The following is a 25,294-nucleotide window of genomic DNA, read 5'->3' as shown; positions in this document are numbered from 1 at the left end:
GTTCCTATTAAATAACTTTCATGCTCACTTCTTAACATCCCTATTTTTAGTTGGATTCTTGGAAAATTCAGTCAGGAATTCTTGCCTGGGCATCTGGCAGGATTGTCAGTGTGATTGGTGCAGAGACAGTGCAAGTCCTGATGAAATGGTACCCAAAATCCCAGGAGCTTTGTTTGTTTGGGATCCAGCTCCTGGCTGGATGGGCTTTCCCAGAAACCCATACTTCTCCCATTCACATCTCAGGAACATACAGCAGTCAAACCATGGTCAGCACTGGACCCAAGTCTTTACAGTTAACAAAGGAAACCCTCCTCCTTTTTTCTGGTCAATGCCCTCACTGCTCGTACTTGGGTCTGACTCCTGCACTTGCAACCATTACCCGCTCAGTTTCCATGAAAGTCGCTTTGAGGTAGAGGGTTTTAATAAGTAAAAGCAGATGAAACATGCTGTGGACACTAAAATTCTCACATTTTGCCTGACCTGCAGGAGGCTATAGTAAAGCAAATCAACTTATCCACAGGAAAGGGGAAAGACAATTCCCTTCTGGACCCAACATTTTTCACCTCCCTTACCCCTCTCACAGGTTTCACTAGACCCAAGAATTCCAACAGACCAGAGTTACACTTAAAACACTAATTCTGAGCCACGTTCTCTCATTATAGCTTCACCTCAGAATGGTCTCCACTAACAGCAGAGATGGGTTGGTTGGGGGTAAAATCGTTTATTTTTACATAACAACTTCTACGTGAGGTCAAAATCTCACTTGCCTATAAATGTATGCAATGATTTCAACATAAATCTCTAGAAATGACAAGAGTTAGAAGCTATTAAATCATGTGCTTTGTAAAAAGAGAACAGATTTGTTTTCCAGTGGCTTTTCTGAGATTAAGATTGCACCTTATGGACATCTGTTTGGACAAACAGGTCACTTCAAGATACTGAGAGAATAACGCTAGCTGCAAGTGACATGTAGGGACAGTGCAAATTAGTACTACTCACATTGTGTGATCTGTCAGCTGAGCCTCTCTTATGTAACGACTGATGAAGGAATACTGAGTTGAGCTGATTTTAATCAGTCCATTACGGAATGAAAGTTCCTGCCAAAGCAAACCACAACATTTAGATTCAATTCCACAGACATTACGAACAAGACTGAACATGGCAATAAACTGAATAATGCTAGATTTTAGGTTGGTGGAATATGTCTCTACCAAAGGAGGTGTAAGGTGCTCCTACCCTCTGCTAGCCAGCAGGTCACCCTTGGGCAAGGTGTAGCATCTGCTTAGCCCCTCCCAATCAGGGTCATATGAAGCCAAGGAAGCAGGTGGCAGATGGTCGTATGAGCAGCTGGTGCATCTCACAAGTCCTGGTTATGTGACAACTGACAGCAGGCAGACAATCTCTGAAGACTATTGATAATGGCTGGGGTCACCCGTCTTGTAAAGTGGGAAATGACTTCTATAGAAAAAATTGTCATGAACCATCATGGACAAAGACTGTGATTGCCCATATCATACAACATGGTACATATTGATGATGACGTCAGATTTTAAAAGCAAGCTTTCTTAGCAAACCAGATCAAAATATGTTTACGTAAATGGTTTTTTAAAGCATTGTTTCTTGCGTATGAATTATTTATTGAATACTTAAAAATCCAGCTTCAATATGCTTACAACCAGTGGCTGTTGTAGCCAAGTACTGGCACAAATGTGATAAATACCATATACATACCAATGTCTTATCAAGGAAAAAAGGCAACATGTGAGGCAGCAAAGCAGGGGTTCCCAACCTGGGGTGCCCGCACCCCCAGGGGATGCGAGATGGAATTTCAGGGAGTGCGACAAAGAGTGGCTTGTGTCCCTGAGTGACAAGTCACGAGTTATCACTCAGCCAGCTGCCAGTGTGCCTTGAGAAGTGGTAGTAACGTTTCTCCCAAGCACACTCCAGTTTCCCGCTGCCCGAGTCGAGAGAGACGTAAACTCACTCCAGTCTCCCGTTGCCCGAGTCAACATTGAGGATTCTCATCAGTGTTACCTGGGAGTTACACCTCAGAGTTGAGGAGTCTCATCAGTGTTAGCTAGAAGGTTACATCTCAGATGTAAAAATCATCTCATAATGCCAAAATCTTTATACATCCCGAATCAACCATCGAGTAACGACTTTGTGTTAAAACCAAACCCGCAGACAGTAGGTAAATTATTCAATTATAAAGTTTTAAAAGCCGCATTTTGATAAAAAGCAGCTGAAGTCATTCATTCGTATTTGTCTCAATGCTTTAAAAAAGTTTTTGAATTTCAAAGGTTATTTTTCTCTTAAAAGGTTTTTTTTCTTGAATTATTGATAATTTCGAATTGTGTTAGTTGAGGAGGTATCATGGTTAGCACCGAGGACTTTGAATCGTGTGATGGGAGTTCATATCTCTGGTAATCATCGGAAATAGGTGTGTAAATTCAGTAGAGCGAAGCCTAGAAAGTCGCGTTGCATCCCCGTAGCATTTCCACCTGACGATTTATCTTGGCATAACCGCAGATAACATCGTAATATAATATTCAAAAGCATATTTCTCGCGATACTTTGCTATAGGCGTGTCTGGTTGAGTAAAGTGGTAATCCCTGACTTAGTCAGATAATTTTTCTCATATTAGTTCATATTTTTCTCTTTACCCTTAACCCTTCATCATGTCAAAAAGAAGGAAATGGAATGATGACTATGTGTACTTTGGTTTCACTTGCACAACAGGAAATGATGGCTTGCAAAAACCCCAGTGCATTCTTTGTAGCATTGTGTTTTCCAACTCAAATCTGAAGCCATCCAAGCTTCAAGAGCACTTCAAGAACAAGCATGGCAGAGCTGATGCTGAAGGACATGATATTGGGTCATTGAAAATCAAAGCAGCTCGTTTTGATTCACAAAGAACTCTTCCAAAATTAGGTTTCATTTCTGTTGAAAAACCACTACTTCTTGCTTCATACCAAGTGGCATATAAAGTGGCCAAATCCAAGAAGCCCTGTACAATTGCAGAAGATCTCATCAAGCCATGTGCACTCAAATGGCAACAATTATCCTGGGCAAAGAAGCAGGAAAAAAATTTGAACAGGTGCCCCTATCAAATAATGTCCTTCACAACCGAATCAGTGATTTGAGTGAAGATATTTCGGATCAAGTCATCTCAGATGTCAGAGCTAGTCCTCTTAAAATCTCTATTCAGTTGGATGAGTCAACTGATGTCTCCAGTTGTAGTCAACTCATCACATTAGTGAGGTATGTCAATAATGGTGCTGTGAAGGAAGATTTCTTGTTTTGGAAAGATCTGAAAACAAACATAACTGCAAAGGATGTGATGCAGCTGGTGAAAGACTTCTTTGTCAAACATGATTTAGATATCAAAGTCATTGGTTCTGTGTGCACTGACAGGGCACCTGCAATGCTTGGAAATAAATCTGGCTTTTCTGCATTGATGAAAAAGGAGATTCCAGACTTGCAAGTTACCCATTGTTTTCTTCATCGGCATGCTTTGGCATCAAAAATATTGCCTCCAAATTTGAAGAAAGTCCTTGATACTTGTGTGAAGATCATCAACTGGATCGGGGGCGTGCTTTGAACCATTGCATCTTCAAATCATTTTGTGAGGATCTGGGAAGTGAGCATTCACTTTTGCTTTTCCACACAGAAGTCCGTTGGTTGTCACGAGGACAAGCTTTAACCTGCTTCTGCGGGAAGAAATCAAAGTTTTTCTGGAGGAGCGTGAATGTGATCTGGTTGGGGCAATGGAATCACAGGAATTCACCCAAATGCTGGCTTACTTAGCTGACATTTTCACTCGTATGATTGACCTGAGTGTTTCTCTTCAAGGAAATGGGATAAACATATTGAAGGCTTGTGAAAAGTTGAATGCCTTCAAAGAAAAGTTACATCTTTGGCGTCGAAGGATGGAAAGAGGCAGTCTCTCAAATTTTCCTTCACTAGAAGAGATAGTTGATGATGATAGATCCATAACTCCTACTGTGCATGAAGAAATTGTGGCTCATTTGGAAATACTGTCAGAATTGTTTGATGGATATTTTGCTGCTGGAGACCTGAAGATTTCAGAAGAATGGATCATGAATCCATATTCCTACAATTTGGAGAAAATGTCAGATGATGAAGAGCTGAAGGAAGATCTTATTGATTTCTGGACAAATCGAGCTCTTGAAATGCAATTTGAAAGCAAGACTTTGGAGGAGTTTTGGTGTGCAGCACTGGATATGTTCCCAAGACTTGGTGGAAAAGCACTCCGTGTCCTCATTCCATTTGCAACAACATACTTGTGTGAATCTGGATTCAGTTCTCTTTTATTAATCAAGACAAAATCTAGGAATCGCCTGAATCCACAGGCAGTCCTGTGGATCGCAGTCAGCAAGAAAGTTCCACATTTTGACAAAATCATGAATGAGAAGCAGGAGCAAAGAAGTCATTGAATTTTATGTTCACAATCGGGATTGATTTTACTGTTTACAATTTTTTCTGAATAAATTAGAATCTAATTGCTCAATTTATATTTGCATTTTATGCACTGAGTTAAAAGCTTATTTTTTTTAAGTTCAATTTGTTCACCCTCAGTATTGTATGTGGTTCAATTTGTGGTTCAAAAATTAGAAATTAGACTTCTTCATCTTCAAATGTGATATTACTTTTGTAGGGGGTGCGAACATTAATCAAACATTTCCTAGGGGTGTGGGGCATAGAAAAGGTTGGGAACCACCTCAGTAATGTATCTTTGGACAGGTAGACATCACACTCTCAATGCTTCTATCAAAAATGTAATTGCATTATAAATTATTATTTTCAGAATTATTGTTTATCCTCTCTCTCCCTACCATACACACAACTCTTAATTCAATTATTACTGACAAGAGGAGGTGTTTTAGCCTATGTCAGTTCCCAGCAGAACAATTCTCCCTCTTATTTCCTTGTAGCATATTCTCTCTCTGTCACATTCATCCCGTCTATTCTTTCATAATTCATCTTTGCCATCCACCTACTCTAATGGGGAATTTACAGCAGCAGTTCAGCCTAGTCTTTGGGATGAGGGAGGAAACGCACATGGTCACAGAGATGACATGCAAACTCCACACAGACAGTACCTGACAGCTGTAGCAAACCCAGGATGCTGGAGAAGTATGGAGGTGGCACTAACTGCTGTGCTATTGTGCTGCAGACTTGTCTTGCAAATGGATGTTATCAATTTTATTTAACAGCTGACTTACTCTTCTGTATAATTAGACTGATTGAAGAGGTTCCCGAGAATTAAAGTATAAGGAGAATTTGATAGCTCTGGGCCTGTATTTACTGTTTAGAAGGTGGAGAGGGAAATCTCATTAAAACCTATCGAATTTGAAAGGCCTAGAAAGAGTGGATGTAGAAAGGATGTTTCCTATAGTGGGAGAATCTAGAACTAGAGGGCACAGCCTTTAAGGTGGCCCTTTAGAACAGAGATGGGGAGGAATTTCTTTAGCCAGAGGATGGTGAATCTGTGGAATTTATTACCAAGGACAGCTGTGGAGGCCAAGTCATTGGGTATATTTAAAGTGGAGGTTGATAGGTTATTGATTAGTAAGGGTGTCAAAGGTTAGAGGGAGAAGCCAGAAGAATGGGGTTGAGAGGGAAAATAAATCAGCCACGATGAAATGGCAGAGCAGACTTGTTGGGCTGAATAGCGTAATTTGCTCCTAATGGTCACTAGTCATATGTACTTATGTGCGGAATAATATGGAAGCTAAATGTATCTTCAGCAGGAAATAAGCATCACCATCAGATTGGACTCTTGGATGCATTCAATATGTGCAAACTGGAGATGTAATAAGATCCAAGTTCCAGCCTTCGATGATGATTTTTTTCTATTTATTTAGCAATACGGCACAAAACAAGCCATTCTGGCCCTTCGAGCCTAGCTGCCTCAGCAACTCCCGACAACCCCGATTTAACCCTAACCTAGTCACATGACAATTTACAATGACCAGCCAATGTATCCGGCACATCCCCTGCGTGCTCAGTAAAGTCCACGCATTCCACGGGGAAGACATACTCCTTACAGAATGGTGCTGGAATCGAACCCTGAAAGCCGGAATGCCCTGAGCTGTAAGAATGTCACACTAACCTCTGCAAGTTCTAATGTGGAACTTGCAGTCCAATACAGACATTTGACTGCATCACCGTTAACATTTCTCAGAAATGCAAAGAAGTCAATTTCCCTAACATGTCTCCTAAAATAAACAGCAATGGAGTAAGAAGATGAGCAATTTATTATTTTGCAGGAATATAATATTCTCTATACCAAGCTAAGTCAAATTAGTACCACTGGGGACCTAGAAAAATGCACATATATTTTTGCTAACTGAATCTGAAGTGAAGAGATAAATACAGATCTCAACATGGATGGAATACATTTGCAACCCATGAGATCAAAGCTGTTAGTTTTAATGTTATTAAGGCTTCAGCTCATATTTGAGTTAACCTGTGCAGTCGGCTCCAACCATGATTTATTTTATTTAATCCCTATCTGCTTTAGTGATCTAATTTTAAACTTTAATGCAAAAATGTTCTACTGATGATGCTAAATCCCTATTTTACATTATTATGATGTATGATCAAACCAAGATCGTGCTTTGGTAACAAAAAGCTTCTTTAGCTCACGATTATTATCACAGACATAAACACTGCAATAGACTCCAAAACGTAAATACAATTTATCCAACAGCAACCAATTTAATTTTCTGGAAATTTATTTTTAAGTTAGAAATGGAAAAATAAATTCACTTGTCATGAAGCAAAATCTATCAAGAGACTATACCCATCTATGTCAGAACATTTTCTGTTCTTTCCACCATTCTAAGTGCAAAATAATGCCAGTCCCTTGAAAAAAAACTGTTAAGCCTTTTAATCACCATAGCTCACTTCAAACCAGGTAGCAGGTTTTCTTCTACAACCATGACTGGTGACATAGAATTCAAATAATTCTAATATGTGTTGATATCATTTCATAGAAAATTCCATGTGTTGGTAATATTACAGTGTATGTTTAAGAAAGAATGATAGATTGTATAAATATTTTTTTTCTTCAAGTTATCACTGAGCTGATGAAGACAAAAATCCAGCCCATATTAATACTGTCAAGTGGCTAGTGGTGTAATACATTGAGATGCCATTACTGAAATCTTTTTATTTCAGATGTTTCCCTTCTCACAGATGCTGCCTGACCTGCTGACTGTTTCTAACATTTTCCATTTTTCTTCCTGAAGCTCACTCCCTATCCCACATGAATTGGAGAGGTGCAGGAAGGCAACGCCTCACCATTTTATCAAGAGCAATTAGGTGACCAGTAGGAATTCCAACTCACAAATATGCAAATTTACTAAACCTCCTCCTTTCCTCAGATTAATAGATGTTAAGGTTCTGTATTCTCAAAGGATTCAAAGTATATTTATTATCAAAGTATGCATAGATTATACAACCTTGAGATTTGTCTGCTTACAGGCAGCCACAAAACAAGAAACCTGAAAGAACCCACTTAAAAAAAAGATGTGTAGAGAAGGAGGAAAAGAATGCAAATCATGCAAACACTAAAGGCAAGCAACAGCATTCCAAACCAAATTGAGTCCATAGACCCGAATCCCAGAGCAGCTGGAGCAGCAACTTGCCCCGCTATTTCAGTTCACCAGAGAGCGGGGCAAGCTGCTGCGAAGCTCTCGGGCAAGTAGCACGTGGCAGCCAGAGCAGTCCCACGGCCTCATTGAGGAGAGTGGAGTAAAATGTCACGGAGCGAACCAGCTCAACCCTCTCCTCCGGTCCCAACATCCTGCCTTTTCAGTTCACCTGGCCTGACTTTTAAATTGTCCAAGCACTGGGTCTTCCCCTGCACTCGGACTCAGGCCCCACCGCAGTGAGACCCTCTTGGCTACTCCCACATCCTGTCCTGAAGAGTGAATTTTGACAGATACTTTATTTAACAGCTCTTAAGTAATCACATTATGTTCCTTTATTGTATTAGTTATTATTTCAAAAGTCTCTTTCAAATGTATTGATTGTCTATTGTCAAAACATTATATTTCTAACATACAAATTTTAATTAATGTCTTAATGCTTGACGCAGATATCATACAAATTGGTTTATAGTTGAACAGTTTATCTTTCTCTCTATATTTAAACAAAATACGGGTTACTTGCTTAATCCATTAGCTTGCTGTTTTTGTTGAAGCAACAATGAAAAATTATAGGCAGAGCTTTTCCAATGTTATCATCAACAGCTTCTCGGTAATCTCCTTCTTCAACACATCCTAAGTTCCTCTAAAACACATAGAAACTGTTGTGTACTGTATTCCCTCTCCATCATCTCTCACTTGCTTTATCTAGCTTCATGTAGTCAGTCCCAAATGGTCTTCCCTTATTCTTAAATATTCTTATAACTTCCTGCAGGCTTTCAAAAAGTAATTTCCCTCTCCAGTGATATTCATTTTTCTTTATAGTCATTATCAGATCCCTACAACACATTCTACATTCCTGGTGCTTAGCTTTAATATTGCCTGCTCCATTGTGAGACTCTATTTTTAGCTTGACGGCTTTTGTATCTATCCCTGCAAATTCATATTTTTGAAGTTTTCTCTTTGATATGTGGACAAAGTACTTATTTCTGTCTCCACCCACTTCATGGGCGATGAGTTCTCACTGAAGATTCTCCAACCCATCCACCAAGAATCTGTCTGCACAACTCATCAGGTCCTAACTGAACAATAGTCAAAGTGACAGTTGTTTAAAATGCTACACTTTGAAGTAAGCAGTCTTGTAAGATATTGTTGAGATTATGTTTTTATTCCAGTTGGAAAGTTGATTGAATGCCTTTCTCCTATGGTCCACTCTCCTCTCCTGCCAGATTCCTTCTTCTCCAACCCTTTACCTCTTCCACCTTACTTCACCCCCACCGCCTCCCCCACACACCTGGTTGCACCTATCACCTTCTTGCCTCATCTTCATGGATGCTGCCTGACTTGCTGAGTTCCTCCAGCATTTTGTGTAGGTTGCTCTCGGTTTTCAGTAACTGAAGAATCTCTTGTGTTGTTAAACGTCTTCGCATTATTTTAACATGATGTATGATTTTAGTTAGATGGATACTTGAATTACTTAAAATTAGGGGATGTGGTGGACAGGCATCAATTGGTCTAAACAAAATTAGAATCGGCAACGTGTGAAGGAGAATCAAAGGTCAGAATGGAATCAAACATTACACAGAGCTTATGTCAGCTGAGACTATAGCCAGAAAGGGGATAAAGTTCATACCAAAGGAAGGAGTGTGCACATCAAAGTCAAAAACCTTTGCTGTTTTTAAATCATTTACTTACTGATATGGGGGCTCCATTGTGGGTACTAGCATCCGTAGTATCCAGGATATCTTCAAGGAGCAGTGTCAAAAGGTGGAGTCCATCATTAAGGACTCACACCACCCAGGACATGCTCTCTTCTCATTGTTACAACCAGGAAGGAGATACAGAAGCCTGAAGGCACACACTTAAAGACTCAGGAACAGCTTTTCCCCCTCTTCCATCTGAATTCTGAATGGACATTGAACCCATGAACACAACCTCACTGCTTTTAAAATTTTTTATTCTTTGTTATTACTTATTACTTATTTAACTATTTAATATGTACATACTTAATGTATTTCAGTTTTTTTCTCTATTATTATGTACTGCTCCTTCCATTAATATGCCGGTGATATTAAACCTGATTCTGATTCTGCTTTAGTTCTTAATTAAAACTAACGGAGATGGGAGTAGACTCTCACATGGTGGATTGGATAGTGGACTACTTGACAGATAGACCTCAGTATGTGCGGTTGGGAGACTGTAGGTCTGACACGGTGGTCAGCAGCACAGGGGCGCCGCAGGGAACCGTACTCTCTCCGGTCCTGTTCACCCTGTACACATCTGACTTCCAATATAACTCGGAGTCCTGCCATGTGCAGAAGTTCGCTGATGACACGGCCATAGTGGGGTGTGTCAGGAATGGACAGGAGGAGGAGTATAGGAAACTGATACAGGACTTTGTGATATGGTGCAACTCAAACTACCTGCGTCTCAATATCACCAAGACCAAGGAGATGGTGGTGGACTTTAGGAGATCTAGGCCCCATATGGAGCCAGTGATCATTAATGGAGAACGTGTGGAGCAGGTTAAGACCTACAAGTATCTGGGAGTACAGTTAGACGAGAAGCTTGACTGGACTGCCAACACAGATGCCTTGTGCAGGAAGGCACAGAGTCGAATGTACTTCCTAAGAAGGTTGGCGTCATTCAATGTCTGTAGTGAGATGCTGAAGATGTTCTATAGGTCAGTTGTGGAGAGCGCCCTCTTCTTTGTGGTGGCGTGTTGGGGAGGAAGCATTAAGAAGAGGGACGCCTCACGTCTTAATAAGCTGGTAAGGAAGGCGGGCTCTGTCGTGGGCAAAGTACTGGAGAGTTTAACATCGGTAGCTGAGCGAAGGGCGCTGAGTAGGCTATGGTCAATTATGGATAACTCTGAACATCCTCTACATAGCACCATCCAGAGACAGAGAAGCAGTTTCAGTGACAGGTTACTATCGATGCAATGCTCCTCAGACAGGATGAAGAGGTCAATACTCCCCAATGCCATTAGGCTTTACAATTCTACCGCCAGGACTTAAGAACTTTTTAAAAGCTATTATTAATGCTTTTTGAGACGGTGATTTAGATGCATATCATATTTTTTTACTGAGTTAAGTATTGTATGTAATTAGTTTTGCTACAACAAGTGTATGGGACATTGGAAAAAAAGTTGAATTTCCCCATGGGGATGAATAAATTATCTATCTATCTATCTATCTATCTATCTAAAAGCACCCGAAAGCACAACAGTACAAATTAGCTCATACCCCATATTTTGTAAGAGATTGGCTGGTGTGAAGTTATGAGGGAGGGAAGCAATTTAAATAGAAAACGTAAACTCCAGAGATTCTGCTGGAAATCTTGAACCACACACACAAAGTGCTGGAGGATCCTAGCAGGTCATGCAGCATCTGTGGAGAGGAATAAACCGTCAATGTTTCAGGTCAAGACTCTTCATCAGATCTGGAAAGGAAGGAAGGGGAAAGAAACCAGACAAGAAACTTTTGATTTCTTCCCCTTTCCTTTCCAGCCCTGATGAAGGGACTCAGCCCAAAACACCTGCTATTTACTACACTCCATAGACACTGCCTGACCTGCTGAGTTCCTCCAACACTTTGTGTGTGTTGCCTAGAAAGACAACTGCAGTGCATTCAATATTTCAGTAATATTTGAGTGATATTGTAAATATTGTTTGACTAAGCATTCTTTTATTTGTTTACATTATTCATTATGGGTTATATGTACTGTGCAAAAGTCTGAGGCACATATATATACTATAGCAAATACAAGACTGCATTTGTCAAAGTGGAGCAGAGAGCGAGTTTGTAAATCTGGCAGGAGCAAAGAATATTGGGGGTGGCAAGGGTTGAGTACTGCGGAAGTGGTATGGGACAGGTGGCAGACGCAGGAGAGTCAGGGGTGGGCACGGGTGCAGACATACTCAGTCCTGAGACACCAGGCAAAGTCATTAGATTCCAAACAATTGGTTTATTGACCATTACAGAATGTCTCTCTGGTGCTTCCTGCTCCCTCCCCTCTCCCTTTCCCTTTTCCCAACCATGATTCCCCTCTCCCTGCCCCCTTCCCACACTCAGTCCACAATAGAGACCCACATCAGAATCAAGTTTATCATCATTCATATATGTCATGAATTATTTTTGCAGAATCAGTTCAGTGCAATACATAAAATTACTATAGTACTATGCAAAAGTAATATATAATTATATATATATATCTATGTGCCTAAGACTTTTGTACAGTGCTGTATATAAGTGGCATATTTCATTACGCCACCATGCCATATCCATACAAGTGACTCGCTAAGGAAAAGAGAACCAAGTAGGCAAATATCCTGGCTCCTTTGTTTTTCTTTCGATTACTTTCTGGCATTACAAATCATAACTAAACAACTACTCACCCTTTTGTTGTTGTATTTCAAAACCGTATAAAATTTATCATCGGCCCTGTGTTTGTTTGGGGTTGCTATGACCACACCAGGTTTATAACAATCATTTTCTGGTTGCACATTGCTATGAACCAAAACAAAGTCTCCAACCTGCAAATACATCGAAAGTAACAATCAGCTTAACATTAGATCTTAATATGAACGGATATAGGATGATGACAAGGTAACAGGAAACACGATAACAATGTCCTCTTTATTGGTCTTCCATCGGGATACATTATTCCTTCCTTTTACAGCCAATACTGTTTAAAATTCTGAAGAGTCCTGTGACCAACAACTTAGTTAAGAAGCAAAAATTAGTTAACAAAAGTAAATCAATAAAATCAAAAAAAAGAAAAATCCTGTCTCAAATTGAATCCAAACAACCAAATGCTCCCCAAAAGCTCCAATCCAGTGGGACTAAACTAGATTTTATTTTATTTTCCATTCATGGGATTTGACCACCATCAGCAAGGCCAATACATATTCCCCCTGAAATAGGCAAAACTCTGCTATGGATTGTCCCAAGCCCGGCTGCGAAAGGAGAGGGTTGGACGTGGGGCTAATTACCCTATCCCATAAAAACCCAAGAGGTACAGAATTGGCAACAGAAGCTCAAAAGACTCAATCACTGGGAGAGGAAGGATCTTTGCCTGAAGGACAATAGACAATAGGTGCAGAAGTAGACCATTCGGCCCTTCGAGCCTGCACTGCCATTCTGAGATCATGGCTGGTCATCTACTGTCAATACCTGGTTCCTGCCTTGTCCCCATATACCTTGATTCCCCTATCCATAAGATACCTATCTAGCTCCTTCTTGAAAGCATCCAGAGAATTGGCCTCCACTGCCTTCCGAGGCAGTGCATTCCAGACCCCCACAACTCTCTGGGAGAAGAAGTTTTTCCTTAACTCTGTCCTAAATGACCTACCCCTTATTCTCAAACCATGCCCTCTGGTACTGGACTCTCCCAGCATCTGGAACATATTTCCTGCCTCTATCTTGTCCAATCCCTTAATAATCTTATATGTTGCAATCAGATCCCCTCTCAATCTCCTTAATTCCAGCATGTACAAGCCCAGTCTCTCTAATCTCTCTGCGTAAGACAGTCCGGACATCCCAGGAATTAACCTCGTGAATCTACGCTGCACTTCCTCTATAGCCAGGATGTCCTTCCTTAACCCTGGAGACCAAATCTACACAATACTCCAGGTGTGGTCTCACCAGGGCCCTGTACAAATGCAAAAGAATATCCTTGCTCTTGTACTCAATTCCCTTTGTAATAAAGGCCAACATTCCATTAACCTTCTTCACTGCCTGCTGCACTTGCTCATTCACCTTCAGTGACTGATGAACAAGTACTCCTAGATCTCTTTGTATTTCTCCCTTACCTAACTCTACACCATTCAGATAATAATCTGCCTTCCTGTTCTTACTCCCAAAGTGTCATCACCTCACACTTATTCACATTAGTCATCTGCCAAGTATCTGCCCACTCACCCAGCCTATCCAAGTCACCCTGAATTCTCCTAACATCCTCATCACATGTCACACTGCCACCCAGCTTAGTATCATCAGCAAACTTGCTGATGTTATTCTCAATGCCTTCGTCTAAATAGTTTATGTAAATCGTAAACAGCTGTGGTCCCAATAACGAGCCCTGTGGCACCCCACTAGTCACCACCTGCCATTCCGAGAAACACTCATTCACCGTTACCCTTTGCTTTCTATCTGCTAACCAGTTTTCTATCCGTGTCAATATCTTCCCCCCAAAGCCATGAGCTCTGATTTTACCCACCAATCTCCTATGTGGGACCTTATCAAATGCCTTCTGAAAACCGAGGTACACTACATCCACTGGATCTCCCTTGTCTAACTTCCTGGCTACATCCTCGAAAAACTTCAATAGATTAGTCAAGCAATATCAACATGGGCTTCACCTGAGGACTACCTGAAAGACTGGCCCAGGACAGAGGACTCTAGCAAGCTGCAGTCGGTGGTTTATGCCTCAGAACAGGTGATAGGCTTAACTAACTATTTAACTGAAATAGGCAAGTGGTAGCCAACCATGTTAACTAAAAGCCCTACTTGTACATACATGGTGAATTACAGTTTGATGATATTATGGGATATGCCTTTGAAGCATCTGGAAGTGCTGAGAGGAGCCCCAGCAACTTTACACCAGTGCATATTCATTATTTTTTGTTCTTTTATGGATTTGCCAACTAAATTACCTCAATGTTGTAAAAACCTCACTGACCCCCAGCAATCTTTGAATTGCTTCTACCAGCCATTTATTATTTTCCATCTCTGAGAGCTAGGTTAAAAGGTCAGCACAACTTTGTGGGCTGAAGGGCCTGTTTTATGCTGAAATGTGCTATATACTATAAATTTAGTCTATACATTATCACAGGCATCCCTCTGGACTCTCTAGCCTTACCCTGCCTCTCTGCAACTTAACGAGAGTGTTCTCACATCTCCAGTTCCGTTCGTGGGTGTTTGACCTGATATCACTCCCCATTCCTGCCTCCAGCCTTCTCTGGTTTTGGTTTGCATAAGGATGGCAGATTTTCTGCTCCACGGGTATTAATGGGGCATATGAATTCTTGCAACATCCGAGTGGTTTATGGTCTCCATGAACTTTTCAAAAACACAAGAGGTACTGGAAGTTCAGAGCAACATGCACAAAATGTTGGAGAATCAGCAGTTCAGGAAGCACCTTTGGGAAGGATTAAGTTTCAATGTTTTGAGCCGAGACCCTTCATCAGGAGTGGAAAGGAAGGGGGAGGAAGCCTGAATAAAAAGGTGATGGGAGGGGAAGGAAGACAAGCTGGAAGGTGATAAGTGGGTGGGGGAGTGAGTTGAAGTAAGAAGTTGGAAAGTGATAGGTGGGTGGGGGAGTGAGTTGAAGTAAGAAGCTGGAAAGTGATAGGTGGGTGGGGGAGTGAGTTGAAGTAAGAAGCTGGAAGGTGATAGGTGGGTGGGGGAGTGAGTTGAAGTAAGAAGCTGGAAAGTGATAGGTGGGTGGGGGAGTGAGTTGAAGTAAGGAGCTGGAAGGTGATAGATGGGTGAGGGAGTGAGTTGAAGTAAGAAGCTGGAAGGTGATAGGTGGGAAAGGTAAAAGGCTGAAGAAATAGGAATCAGAGGAGAGAAAAGTGAACCATGGGAAAAGGGGAAGGAGGAGAGTATCTAGAGGGAGGTGGTGAGCAGGGTTGAGCCAGATTGGGAAATGGAAAAAGAGAGAAAGATGGGGGAGAGGAAGAAATTATCTGAAGTTTAAGAAATCGATGCGTGTGTTATCAGGTTGGAGGCTACCTAGACACAATATCAGGAGTTGCTCCTCCACCTGAGAGTAGTCCCATTGCGGCAGTAGAGGAGGCCATGGACTGACATCAGCTTATTCAGCCCAGGTTTATTTAATTAACTGAATTCAGTTACCCAGCTGATCTGACTGAAAAGATTCTTTCTCACTAGGTTTCTCAATACTTCTTACATGACAGAAAGTGCATACACAACTAAGATTTGGCTGCACTATCAAATGAGAAAAGCACCATGTAATCGAAAGCTGCTAATGAAGGCAATGTTTGCACAACTGAATCTGAGAGGCAGTTAACTGTCAGGAGTTGATCGCTGAGGAACTGTCTCTATCGGAATGGCAATGCCTGCGGCTGTCGGCAGTCTGAATCTTTGAATCTCTCCCAGCTGCTACAAGGCTTAGCAGCTTTGTCAGTCACTTGGAAGCTCTCGCATGTGTCAGACAGGTGTCCATTTCATAATTCTGCCAAAAGGGAATACACAGCAGAATCTGAGCGCACTGCATGTTTAACATACAGAAAAGTCCACCGTACCAGTGACTCTTCCCATAGGCTACCTTGGAGTCTGAAAGCAATTCCATTGCACTACAAACTGCAGGACCCAATATTCAGGTAGATGAGCAACATGCATGATGCAGTTACGCACGTAGCAGTCGAATCGGCAGTGACACTTGGGTGAAAGAGATTTTGCAAAGGAGCTTTTGCAGAATTTCGGCTTTATTTTAGCAGCGCAGTCGTAATTCGATAGTCACAAATAAAAATAATGCAGGGAAAAGTGGAATGGCTATTTTTTGGAGCGGCAATTGTGTGAGTGGACCAGGGTTAGAGAGGGGAGGCCTAGGCTCATCAGGCTTCAGTGAGAAAAGACCTGGGTGAGGTAAGTATCTGGTGAAATTCTTCTTCTTCGGTCTCCATTTCTTCATCTATTAGTGTATGGTTAGAGCAATGAGAATGGCTCCAGGGCCTGTGTGGTGTTCTTCGTGTGAGAGAGGGGAATTCTGGAAGACCTCCAGCCTCCCAAATAGAGACACCCAGATGGTATGTTGCCTATCAGGTGTCAGGGTCAGAGATGTTTCAGATCGGGTCCATGACTTTCTAAAGAGGAAGGGCAAACAGCCAGAAGGCTTAGTACATATGGTACCAATGACATGGGCAGGAAAAGGGAGGAGGTCCTGAAGAAAGAATTTAGGGAGCTAGTTAGTAAGCTAAAAAGCAGGACCTCCAGGGTAGCAATCACTAAATTGTTGCCTGTGCCACATGCCCGTAAGGGGAAGAACAAGATGATCTGGCAGATGAATGTGTGGCTGAGAAACTGGTGCAGGGGGTAGGGTTTCAGATTTCTGGATTATTAAGATCTCTACTGGGGAAAGTATGACCTGCATAAAAGGGACACGTTACACCTAAACTCGTGGGGGAACAATATCCTTGCAGTCAAGGTTTCTAGAGCTATTGGAGACGGTTTAAACTAACTTGGCAGGGGGATGGGAACCGAAGTGATAGGGCTGTTTGTTTACAAGCAGAGCCAACGTGTAGTGGACAGGCAGATGATGGGGAAAATTGCAGTCAGTGGGATGTGCTGCAGTGTAAAAGGGGGACAAAATTAAAAAGGATGATGGATACAGGACTGAAGGTGCTATACTCGAATGCATGCATTATATGGAATAAGATAGATGATCCTGTAGCACAGTTAGAGGTTGTCAGGTATGACATTGTGGGCATTACTGAGTCGTGGCTGAAAGAAGATCACAGTTGGGAGCCAAGGATACACATTGTATTGAAAGGACAGGCAGGTGGGCAGAGGGGGTGATGTGGCTCTGTTTATAAAAAAATGAAATCAAATCCTTATAATGAGGTAACAGAATTGGAAGATGTAGAAACCTTGTGGGTAGAGTTCAGAAACTACAAGGGTAAAAAGACCCTGATGGGAGTTAGGCATAGACCTCTGAACAATCGCAAAGATGTGGGCTACAAATTACAATGGGAGATAGAGAGGGGAAGTCAAAAGGGTAATGTTACAATAGTCATGGGGGATTTCAATATGTGGATAGACTGGGAAGATAAGGTTGGTGTTGGATTCCAAAAGGAAGAATTTACAGACTGCCTATGAGATGGCTTTTTAAAGCAGATTTTAGTTGAGCCCACTAGGGGATTAGCTATTCTTGATTGGGTGTCGACTAATGAACCAGATTTGATTAGTGAGCTTAAGGCAAATGAACCCTTCGGAGGCAGTGATCATAATGATAGAACTCACCCTGCAATTTGAGAACAAGTAGCTAAAGTCAGATGTATCCAAGTTCAAAATTCAAAGTAATTTCAATATTCAGAGGAGTAAATGGAATTACAGAGGCATGAGAGAGGAGCTGGCCAAAGTTGATTGGAAGGGGACACTAGCAGGGATGGCAGAGCAGCAATGGCTGGAGTTTCTGAGAGCAATTCAGAAGGCGCAGAATAGAACCATCCTAAATAAGAAGTATTCTAAAGGCAGGATGATGCAACTGTGTCTGACAAGGGAAGTCAAAAACAACATAAGAGCAAAAGAGGGCATATCAAAAAGCAAAAATTATTGGGAAGTTAGAGAATTGGGAAACTTCAAAAAACCAACAGAAGGCAACTAAAATAAGCTCCCTCCAAAGCCTCTACACGCTCTCTATAATGGGGTAGCCAGAACTAAAAGCAATGATCCCAGTGTAGCCTTACCAAAGTTTTATACAAAGTTCATGACTTTAAAGCTATCAATGGCAAAGTAAATGTGAAACAGAATGCATCATCTTAACCCTGCATTCTTACCAGGTCAGAGGCAGCCAGAGATAACACAGGCAGAAGTGAGATCCAGACTGGGGTTGCTATCTTGTGCAGTTCATCATCTCTAATACATTGTGTGGGTAGTATTGTGATGTAAACAGGAGAAATCTTCTGCTCCATACCTCCTTTACATATTGTATACAAAGGTGGTACTACATGCAGTCTACCACCACCGCTAGACTTGACAAAGAGTCAGGCAAGAAAAATCCTTGCAGACTCACCCACCCAGCAAACTAGCTCTTCCAACAGCTCCCTTCCGGAAAGGACTATTAAACCAAAAAAACATCATGCCATCTTAAAAGTTTCTCCCCACAGGCAGTTAATCTAATCAGACATTCTAGTTAACCCCCTCCCATTTATTATCTTAGTCCCTGCAGTGTAAACATTTTAGTTGAGCCCACTAGGGGATTAGCTATTCTGGATTGGGTGTTAACTAATGAAACAGATTTGATTAGCCATGATTAGCCATCACCATGTAAATGTAGTGGAGGATTACAAATACCTGGGGATACGAATTGACAATAAATTGGACTGGTCAAAGAACACTGAGGCTGTCTACAAGAAGGGTAGGAGCCGTCTCTACTTCCTGAGGAGCCTGAGGTCCTTTAACATCTGCCGGATGATGCTGAGGATGTTCTACGAGTCTGTGGTGGCCAGTGCTATCATGTTTGCTGTTGTGTGCTGGGGCAGCAGGCTGAGGGTAGCTGACACCAACAGGATCAACAAACTCATTTGTAAGGCCAGTGATGTTGTGGGGGTGGAACTGGACTCTCTGACGGTGGTGTCTGAAAAGAAGATGCTGTCCAAGTTGCATGCCATCTTGGACAATGTCTCCCATCCACTCCGTAATGTACTGGTTAGGCACAGGAGTACATTCAGCCAGAGACTCATTCCACCAAGATGCAACACTGAGCGTCATAGGAAGTCATTCCTGCCTGTGGCCATCAAACTTTACAACTCCTCCCTCGGAGTGTCAGACACCCTGAGCCAATAGGCTGGTCCTGGACTTATTTCCACTTGGAATAATTTTACTTATTATTATTTAATTATTTATGGTTTTATAGTGCTATATTTCTACACTATTCTTGGTTGGTGTGACTGTAATGAAACCCAATCTCCCTCGGGATCAATAAAGTATGTCTGTCTGTCTGTAAACCACTGTTGGGAGTGGCTTAAACTAATATGGAAGGGGGATGGGAACCAGTACGACAGAGCTGAGGATGAGCCAACAGGTTTACAAGTAGATTATGGATGTAACATGAATTGTAAGGAAGGACAAGCCAATGATTGGGTACAACTGCAGACAGAGCAAAGAGATAATTTGTACCACAGAGGCAAAATTCAAAAGGGTGAAGAATGCCTGACTGTGTAGCATTCAGAATAAGGAGGACAAAACTGTGGCTCAATTAGAGATTGGTTGGTATGACGTTGTGGGCATCACTGAGTTGTGGCTGAAAGAAGACCATAGTCGGGAGCTTAACAGCAAAGGATATACTTTGTATTGAAAGGACAGGCAGGAAGGGAGAGGCAGTGGTGTGGCTCTGTTGGTAAGAGATGGAATTACAGTACATCTTTAGAAAGAGGTGACATATTGTCAGAGAATTAATTTTTGTGTGTGGAGTTAAGAAATTGCAAAGGTAAAAAAATTATTATGGGAATCATGTATGGGCTTCCAACTAGTAGCCAAGATGTGGGTTTAAGATTGCAAAGGGAGCTGAAAAAGGCATGTAATAAGGGTAATGACACAATTGTAATGGGGGACTTCAATATGCAAGGGGATTGGGAAAATCAGGTTGGTGTCAGATCGCAAGAGAGGAGATTTGTTGAATGCTTAAGAGATGGCTTTTAAGAGCAGCTTGAGCTTGTGCTTACCCAGGGAAAGGCCATCTTAGATTGGGTGTTGTGTAATTATCCAGATCTTATTAGGGAGCTTAACACAAAGGAACCCTTAGGAGGCAGTGATCATAATATTACTGAATTCATACTGCAATTTGAGAGGGTGAAGTACAAGTCTCATGTATTAGTATTGCAAACGATTAAGGAGAATTACAGAGGCGTGAGAGAGGAGCTTGCCCAGGTGGATTGGAGGAGGATACCAGCGGAGATGATGGCAGAGCAGAGATGGCTGAAGTTTTGGAACTGGTTCACAAGGCACAAGATAGGTATGTCCTGCAGAGGAAGAAGTTCGCAAATGGCAGGCGTAGGCAACTGTGGCTGTCAAAGGAAGTTAAGGACTGCATAAAAGCCAAGGAAAGGGCATATAAGGTAGCAAAAGTGAGTGGGAAGTTGGATGATTGGGAAGCTTTTAAAATCCATCAAAGGGCTACTAAAAATGCTATAAGAAGGGAAAAGATCAAACATGAAGGCACTAGCCAATAACATAAAGCAGGATACCAAAAGTTTTCTCGTTATGTAAAGAGAAAAAGGGAGGTAAGAGTTGATACTGGACCACAGGAAAATGATGCTGGTGAGGTAGTAATGGGGACAAAGAAATGGCAGATGAACTTAATGGGTACTTTGCATCAGTCTTCACTGAAGAAGACACTAGCAGTGTGCCAGGGGTCCGTGAGTGTCAGGGAGCAGGAGTGAGTGCTATTGCTATTACAAAGGAAAAAGTGCTAGGCAAACTCAAAGGTTTTAAGGTGGATAAGTCACCTGGGCCAGATGGATCATAACCAAGAGTCCTGAGAGAGGTTTCTTAAGACATAACAGATGCATTGGTCATGATCTTTCAAGAATCACTTGATTCTGGCATAGTCCTGGAGGAATGGAAGATTGCAAATGTCACTCCATTCTTTAAGAAAGGAGGAAGGCAAAAGAAAGGAAATTATAGGCAGTTAGTCTAACCTCAGTGGTTGGAAAAGAGTTGTAATCCATTATTAAGTAAGAGGTTCCGAGGTACTTGGTGACTAATGATAAAATAAGTCAAAGTCAGCATGGTTTCTGTCAAGGAAAATCTTGTCTGATAAATCTGTTAAAGTTATTTGAGGAAGTAACAAGCAGAGTGGACAAAGGAGAGGCAGTGGGTGTCATTTACTCGGATTTTCAGAAGGGGTTTGATAAGGTGCCACACATGAGGCTCCTTAACAAGATAAAATCCTATAGTGTTACAGGGAAGATACTGGCATAGATAGAGGAATGGCTGACAGACAAGAGACAGCGAGTGGGAATAAAAGAGTCCACGGATGATAAGAAGATAGGTGGAGGAGTAGGTAGTACTGAGGAAGCAATGCGATTGCAGCGGGACCAATAAGTGGCAGATGGAATACAGTATTGGGAAGTGTATGATAATGCATTTTGGTAAAAGGAACAATAGTGTGGACTATTATCTAAATGGTGAAAAGGTTCAAACTTCAGGGGTGCAGAGAGACTTAGGAGTCCTCATGCAAAACTCCCAGAAGGTTAATTTACAGGTTGACTCTGTAGTAAAGAAGGCAAATGCAATGTTAGCATTTATTTCAGGGGGAATAGAATATAAAAGCAAGGAGATAATGCTGAGCCTTTATAAGATACTAGTCAAGCTATACTAGAAGTATCGTCAACAGTTTTGGGTCGCATATCTCAGGAAGGATGTGTTGTCACTGGAGAGTGTCCAGAGGAGGTTCATAAGGATAATTCCAGGAATGAAGGGCTTAATATATGAGTGTGTTTGGCAGCTTTAAGCCTGTACTCCCTAGAATTTAGAAGAATGCAGGGGCTCTCATTGAAACCTACCGAATGTTGAAAGGACCAGATCGGGTTGATGTGGGGAGGATGTTTCCTATGGTGGGGGTATCCAGAACTAGAGGGCACGGCCTCAAAATTAAGGGGCACCCTTTTAGAACTGAGGTAAGGAGGAATTCTTTTAGCCAGGGAGTAGTGAATCTGTGGAATGCTCTCCCACAAACTGCAGTGGAGGCCAAGTCCATGCGTATATTTATGGCGGAAGTTGATCATTTCCTGATCAGTCAGGGCATCAAAGGATATGGTGAGAAGGCAGGTGTACAGGGTTGAGTGGGATCTGGGATCAGCCATGATGGAATGGTGGAGCAGATTCAATGGGTTGAATGGCCTAATTCTGCTCCTATATCTTATAGTCTTATAATGCTGTTTTCATTGTAAATGCGTGCTGATATTTATGCACATTTTCCATTCTTGAATCGCTAAGTTTATATTTATATAATTCTTATCACTGAATTTTGTTTTTATTGCATGTTGCACCAACACACCACATCAAATTCCTAATACATGTAAATGTATCTGGCAAATAAAGCAGATCCTTGATTACATCATGGTAATCTCCTGATCCCTTAAAAATCCCTAGATCTTTCATCCCTAAAAATTCCAGCTCTAGTGTGTAAGTGCTGCTGCAACCCTTTAAGGTTTTACCAAAATTTCCCAGGAAGTAATTAACTCACCATAAAAACTTTTATTGGTTGTACATGCTCTGGAAGAACATGCAGTAAGGCGATCCTCGAATTTTATCCATCAGCATTTGAGGATTTAATAAAAACTAAATTATTTCACAGCCATCATCACTAATTCAAAGTTCCTTAAAAATAATGAGTCTATCTCAATATTTTATTTCCCTTACCTTTAATGCAGGGCAAGGTGCAGCTCCTCCAATCTGGATTACAAACTGAGTTGGTGTAATCTGAGTGTCTCCTTTGGTGAAATCAATCAATACTTCTCTGACACCAACACACCTGGTTATAATGCCTAAGAACATGATATTAACAAGTATTACTCTCAGGTTTTATTTTCAATTTTCTGCACAGATGGACCTCTGAAGGACAGCCAACATAATTGGGAAGATTAAGGAGGGGTGGAAGGTTTGTCTTATTACATATTTTTTGGATGAACCCATTGGGGCTTGTATCTTTCACTAGCTGTTTGATATTATTACACAGTCTGGAAGTATATGGGAAAATGATTATTTTAATTTATACCCAGGTCTTCTACTTCTACGTCCAGAAGTCGATGTCACATTGCACCCTGTTTGAGGCAATAAGGAAGAGGGGCAGCACTGTAGTGTAGTGGTTAGTGAACCAGGTTCAAATCCACCAATGTCTGTAAGGAGTTTGTAAGTTCTCCCTATGGTTCCGTGTCCAGGCCCATCATAAATTGGGGGACTGCTTCGTCGAGTACCTCTGCACCATCCGCCACAAGTGGGACTTCCTTGAGACCAAACATTTTAATTCCCATTTCCATTCCGACATGTCGATCCATGGCCTCCTCTTCTGCCAAGTATGAGGCCACCCTCAGGGTAGAGGAGCAACACCCTATAGTCCATCTGGGTACCCTCCAACCTGATGGTAAAAATATTGATTTCTCCTTCCAATTTCACTTCCCTCCTTCCTCTATCCCCCACTCTGACCTTTCAGTTCTTCTTATCGGCCTATTACTTCCCCCTGGATCCCCTCCTCTTTTCCTTTCTCTTATTGTCCACTCTCCTCTCCGATCTGATTCTTTCTTCTCCAGCCCTTGATCTTTTCCACCCATCTGGCTTCACCTATCACCTTCCAGCTAGCCTCTTTCCCCTCCCCCCCTTCTTTTTATTAAGGCATCTTCCCGCTTCCTTTCCAGTCCTGAAGAAGGGTCTCGGCTCGAAGCATCAACTGCTTATGCATTTCCATTGATGCTGCCTGACTTGCTGAGTTCCTCCAACATTTGGTGTGTAATGCCCTGGTTTACGCTTTTTACTGTTATGCTGCTGCAAGCTGCTTGTTTGGGTTACTGTTGAAGATAAAAGAGAGGAGAATTGTGTGCCACCCAATTAGGATGGCCGGATTAAGGGGAGGTTTCTCTGGTGAGGGACACTAAGGTTGGGCTTGGGGCTTTTGTTCGAGGGGAGGTGAAGGGGTAAGACGCTGGACAGAAGAGGTCGTAGGACTCGACCCGGAGCAGAGCCATGATTTGATGAAGCCCAAGGTGAAGCCCGACGATGGAGGATCGGCAACGGGGAAACCGTGAGCTCCAACTTGTGCCCATTAGACTGTTCCATTAAAACCGGCCCTTTTCTTTTTTTCATTCTTTTTTTACCAAGCCTTAGTCAAATTAAGAATTTTGACACTAAATCTTTTAATCGTATGCTGTGTACTGTCTGTTATTTTGTGGTACTTAATTAACAGGGTAAAGAATCCGGCAGCATCCACACAAACTGGGGGTTTTTGGGGGGGGGCTCGTGCCTCAATCTCCCACATTCGGCGGGGCCGGAGATTGTCTTCCCTAGACTTACGCAGCTGACAGAACCAGAGTGTTTCTCTTTGGATTTCCAGCGTCTGCAGACTCTCTGATGCTTATGATTCACTGCTCTAGTTTCCTCGCACATTCTAAAGACATACAAGTTAGTAGGTTGATTGGTCACACGGGCGTAACCGGATAGCACGAGCTTGTTGAGCCAGAAGGGCCTGTTACCTGGCTGTATCTTTAAGTAAATAATGGCTTCATAACTACAGAAATAATTCAGTTTCATTGCCATCATTACTTTTATTCCTTCAAACCATACAGCCAAAGAGGACAGAAAAATCACCTGAGCAGTCTAATGTCTCAACACAGCAAGAATCATGCAATAAGTATTAACCCAAATCCTGCTGCTAATTTCAGAGTCAGTATCAAAGCACTAAAAAAAAGTAGAAACTTTTAAAGTAAGAAAACCAGAATGCTTTATCATCATATTGAAGGCCAGAAGCTACATTTTATGAAGTTAGGATCTTAATATTTAATAAATAAAATGCATCCTGGTGATATTTTTATCCAAATCTGACACATAGTTTTACTTGTCCATTAATTTTTCTGTTGTTAATGTAAGTATGTGGCAGCAACTAACTGCATAGGAGCATGCAGACATGGTCAAGAGGTTCAGTTTTTGTTCAGAACAAACATCAGAATGTAGACAAAATAACTTTGATTGTAGAACGATTGTTGGAGCCAGACAGGGTGGTTTGACTATCTCAGAAACGGCTGATCTCCTGGGGTTTTCACGCACAACAGTCTCTAGAGTTTACAGAGAATGGTGTGTAAAACAAAAAGGGTCCAGTGAGCAACAGCTCATGAGAGAGGTCAGAGGAGAATATCTAGACAGGTTCAAGCTGACAGGAAA

At 41.7% G+C, this 25,294-nt stretch overlaps 1 protein-coding gene across 1 annotated transcript in view; it reads right to left on the bottom strand.

Annotated features, from left to right (window-relative positions):
* LOC140726039 (von Willebrand factor A domain-containing protein 3B-like) overlaps positions 1–25,294 on the bottom strand; it is a 185,189-nt gene that overhangs the window by 15,453 nt on the left and 144,442 nt on the right. Inside the window, exons 30-32 of the mRNA XM_073041933.1 lie at positions 22,787–22,911; positions 12,073–12,210; positions 1,000–1,097 (exon numbers count right to left, since the gene is read on the bottom strand). Coding sequence (XP_072898034.1) covers positions 1,000–1,097; positions 12,073–12,210; positions 22,787–22,911 — 361 coding nt within the window. The remainder of the gene's footprint in view (positions 1–999; positions 1,098–12,072; positions 12,211–22,786; positions 22,912–25,294) is intronic.

The sequence above is a fragment of the Hemitrygon akajei genome, chromosome 4, assembly GCF_048418815.1.
Source record: "Hemitrygon akajei chromosome 4, sHemAka1.3, whole genome shotgun sequence".
Lineage (NCBI taxonomy): Eukaryota > Metazoa > Chordata > Chondrichthyes > Myliobatiformes > Dasyatidae > Hemitrygon > Hemitrygon akajei.
The sequence above is the reverse complement of the archived record's forward strand: the minus strand, read 5'-3'. Positions and strand labels throughout refer to the sequence as shown.